The following is a 4,083-nucleotide window of genomic DNA, read 5'->3' as shown; positions in this document are numbered from 1 at the left end:
TAGCCCTGGCTGTCCTGGAACTCACTCTGTAGACCAGGCTGGCCTCGAACTCAGAAATCTGCCTGCCTCTGCCTCCCGAGTGCTGGGATTAAAGGCGTGGGCCACCACTGTCCAGCTACTTCAAATTTCTTAAATCTTAAAGTTCCACCCCTATGTTAGGCACTGTGTTAAACACTAGGATCACAAACAGGAGGCCTATCAGTCAGCTCTCCTAAAGTTCAGTCTCAAGACAAGCAGGCAGGAAGGGCTCAGCGGACAGCAGCAGCTGGAGGCTGCAGTGGGACAGATAGCAAAGGTAACTCACAAGAAGATCTCACTGGGCTCTAGCAAATCCCACATGCTCTGGGTGTTCTTTTTAAAGATTCATGTGGCCAAGCAAGGTGGTGCATACATTTAATCCCAGCACGTAGGAGGCAGAGGCAGGCAGACCTCTGAGGCCTGGTTTACAGAGCAAGCTCCAGGACAGTCAGGACTACATACAAAGACCTTGTCTCAAAAACGAAACAAAACCAAACAAATAAGAAAAGCAAAGAGTGGGCTTACAATGGCATGAAGGAACATGCTCTAACATGCCTCAGACAAAGGGGACATCCTGTACAAAGTCTGATGCTACAGACAGCATTTACAACAGGGATGGCAGCTCTTCCACTACAGATTGCTAAACAGAAGGCAAGGAGCACCTCAGTGGGGTAGCCCGAGGCCAGCATGCAGGAGTTACTGCGCTGGCTTCTCCAGTAGTAGCAAAAGAAAAGACAACACTTCAAACCAGTCTATCCTAGTGCTCAACATAGAATAGGCTACACACTCATGACACTTGAGTGTCACTCAAATGTACTACTGTGACAGGAACATTATGTCCCGCTCCTGGGAGCCTTCAGGGAGCTGGATGCCACAAGGGAAGCAAGTACGGCATCCAATGAGGAGAGAAGAGAGTGAAGCCAGAGCAGTCTGCAGTGGACAGCAGCAAGACGGCAGCGTTTGAGGCTGGAGATGAGTGCGTGCACAGGACAAGGATTCCAGAGTGACAGCAAAGCTCCAAGGGTAGGGTCACTCTGTGAGAAGATGGTCTCTTATGCACCCACGCACCTGGTTCTAAAGGCTTGTCCACATCCCCATTGACACAAGGCCTGTGACTGGCCACACTGTTAGGTTCTGTGGTGGGCTGCAGGAGCAGGTTGCTGAAAGTGGGAGCCAGTCGGAAGCAGCGCTTGGTCTGGAACATCTGGGTGGACATGGCTTGTAAATTGCTGGCAATGCTTGCTTCACTGGAGGCCAGGGGGCCATTGAGGGTATCTGGAACTTCTGATCTGGCCTGAGGGGGCTCCTGGGCTGGAGACCGTGTCCCCTCTTCATCCTCTATATCTTCCAGGTCTGACCGGGACTCCTGGCTGTTCATTTCTGAGTCTGTCTCTGCATCAAAAGCAGTGCCCCTGCCTTCCAGGCTCTTGTCAGAGCCACTGTCTGAGCCGTCACTGGCCTGGGCAGAGTCATGGCTGGAGTCTGATTCAAAACCCTCACTCAGGTCACTGTCATCACCAGCTTTAGGAGGATGGTGGCGGCGGCGACGACGTAGACAAGAGAGTCGGGAGTGCTTACGGCTCTTTCTGCCCTCATCAGCTTGGGGCACCACAGTGGGAGGCTCTGGCTCTGGCTCTGGCTCCTCTTTTTCTAGTGCTTCTTTTGACTCTGGTTCATCTGTGTAACAAGGAAAGTCAGGGGAGAGGAACAGAAAAAAATATAAGCTGGGACATGCCCTCCCACACCACCTCCCACTGGGTATGGCTTCCCCTCCTCACTCCCCCAAGTCCCAGGTAAACTTTCCAAGCATAACCTCCCACAGCCTCAAACCTGTGCCATCACTCTGAAAAGCTGAGACAGGGTTCTCGCCCTCTTCCAGCTCAGCCTGCAGTCGTATGTTGACATGATTGATAAGGTGGGAGAAGAGGGCCAGGGTGAAAGCAATGGCTGCACTATAATGCTTGGATCCTAAAACCAGGAGAGCAGGAGTAAGCACCACCAGTCCCAACCTGTCCTGCCTGCTGTCAGCTCACCCAACCACCCAGCTACTCCTCAAAGCTGGCTGTGTAAACGAGGCTGTCAGTCTCTGGAGTAGTATCCACCTTCCCCAAAGCAGCATGTCCCAGCTCACCCACACTTCTCATGTAGGTGCATCCTCTTATCCTGATCTATTTCCCTTGGCCTTGGGACTGTTCCCACAAGAACAAGAACCTTGGGTTCCTAGCACTGCCTCTCCTACCTTTGTCACAAAGGGTTTCAGACTGCCTAAGTGCTCCAGCAAGGCCTGGACCCTGAAGACTATGCCTGACTATGGAGGGGTTTAGGGGAGTGTTAAGAACCCACAGCTGCCTACTCCTTCACAGGAGGTCCTATCAATAGGTTTCCCTGACTCTGCACACCAGATTGTTTCACAGGTTAAGAAAGGGTTTACTTGTGGAAGAAAGTCTTGTGACTACACTGCAAACAGGACAGAGGGGAACAAAGGGACATGGTAAGGGGTACCTGCTCTCTTTAAACTGTGCACACCCATGAGGCAGATGATGGCCATCTGAAAGATGAGCAGGTCGGGGAGGAAAGCATATCCACTCTCACATTCCTCCTCATCCTCGCTTGTTAGACCAAGGTTGGGTGAGGAGGGTAGGTAGAAGAGGCAGAGGTTGAAATCCTCTAGGACTGACTGGCAAAGTGAGGTCAGCTCTGAGTCCACGGAGCTATGGAAAGGCAGGAGGGACAAGGGATGTCAGTGATGGGGTGGAGCTGGTAAAGAACTATGAAGGTAGTTCAAGGGTAACGTGTTTGCCAAGCATGCATACAGCCATGGATTCAACCTCCAGCACATCAAATCAATCAATCAACCAATCAATCTGTTGTGAAGGCTGGCACACGCCTTTAATCCCAGCACTTGTGAGGAAGAGGCAGGCGGATCTCTGTAAATTCAAGGCTAGCCTGATTCACATAGCCACCTAGCAAGTTTCAGGCCCCCAAGGGTCACACAGTAAGACTCTGTCTGGAGTAGAGACTATGGGAATTGGGGGGCTGGGGGGGCTGATGTCAAAAGAAGACAAAATTGATGCTTCCTAGTATGAGCAAGGTCCTTAAAACACAAAAGGAAAGAATATGAGTGTCTTAGTCAGTCACTTGGTCACGCCTCTAGCATCTAATAAGCCAGGATGGTCAAAGAGAACCAACTAGTGAGCCTTTCCCACAGAAAGCAGTCAACAAATGCCCCTTCCTTGCAGCACTGAGGCTAGCGCTTGGTTGATACCATTCCTGTTCACTCGCTTCCACTTACCTACTTTTGGGCTGTAACAGGCTTTGTAGGTACATGAAGTTCACCAACAACCTCTTAATGTCTTTGCATCTGAAATGAGAGGAACCCAGGGTACATGCAGAGTGTTTCTACAGTCCCTGTGGTCCCACCGCAGCCACTGCAAAAAGAGCCCTCCTCCACACCCCATTGGTCCCATTTACCGCTTTTTGCTAGGGGAGAGCTTCCTGGTCTCAGACTTCTTCAACTGGTGGTACATTTTGGCTGCCTTGTCATATAGTCTCTTGAGGTTCCCATAGGCTCCCTCAAAGGACACTTCCGACTGGATGCTGAAGGAGAAACAGGGGTAAGCTACTGCATCTGGACAGGGGAATAGGAGGAAATGGGAAAGGTCACCTGTTGGGACTTTAAGAAACCATTACCAGCAAATAAAGGGTGTTTCAATTTCTTTGTACAAACTCAAGTCATCTTTCCTGAGGAGGGAGACAGGGATGGATGGATACACAAAGACAGACAGACAGACACACACACACACACAGAGAAAGAGAAAGAAAGAAAGAGAGAGAGAGAGAGAGAGAGAGAGAGAGAGATTTTCAAGTAAAGGTGGTAACATCTATATTCTCTCAGTGTAGGAGAGGGCAATGTTAATTCTACTTTGCTACAAGCTTTTTTTTTTTTTTTTTTTTAAGATTTATTTATTTATTATATGTAATTACACTGTAGCTGTTTTCAAACACTCCAGAAGAGGGCGTCAGATCTTGTTACAGATGGTTATGAGCCACCATGTGGTTGCTGGG

The 4,083-nt window shown here is 49.9% G+C and overlaps 1 protein-coding gene across 2 annotated transcripts in view; it reads right to left on the bottom strand.

The window, feature by feature from the left end:
• Positions 1-4,083, bottom strand: part of Smg5 (SMG5 nonsense mediated mRNA decay factor) — a 26,725-nt gene that overhangs the window by 9,724 nt on the left and 12,918 nt on the right. For both annotated transcript variants that reach the window (XM_021195550.2, XM_029537528.1), the window contains 5 exons: positions 3,490-3,615; positions 3,311-3,379; positions 2,521-2,729; positions 1,849-1,986; positions 1,087-1,695 (listed from right to left, as the gene is read on the bottom strand). In XM_021195550.2, the coding sequence (XP_021051209.1) occupies positions 1,087-1,695; positions 1,849-1,986; positions 2,521-2,729; positions 3,311-3,379; positions 3,490-3,615 (1,151 nt within the window). The remainder of the gene's footprint in view (positions 1-1,086; positions 1,696-1,848; positions 1,987-2,520; positions 2,730-3,310; positions 3,380-3,489; positions 3,616-4,083) is intronic.

This window comes from Mus pahari, chromosome 4 (genome assembly GCF_900095145.1).
Source record: "Mus pahari chromosome 4, PAHARI_EIJ_v1.1, whole genome shotgun sequence".
NCBI lineage: Eukaryota > Metazoa > Chordata > Mammalia > Rodentia > Muridae > Mus > Mus pahari.
The sequence above is the reverse complement of the archived record's forward strand: the minus strand, read 5'-3'. Positions and strand labels throughout refer to the sequence as shown.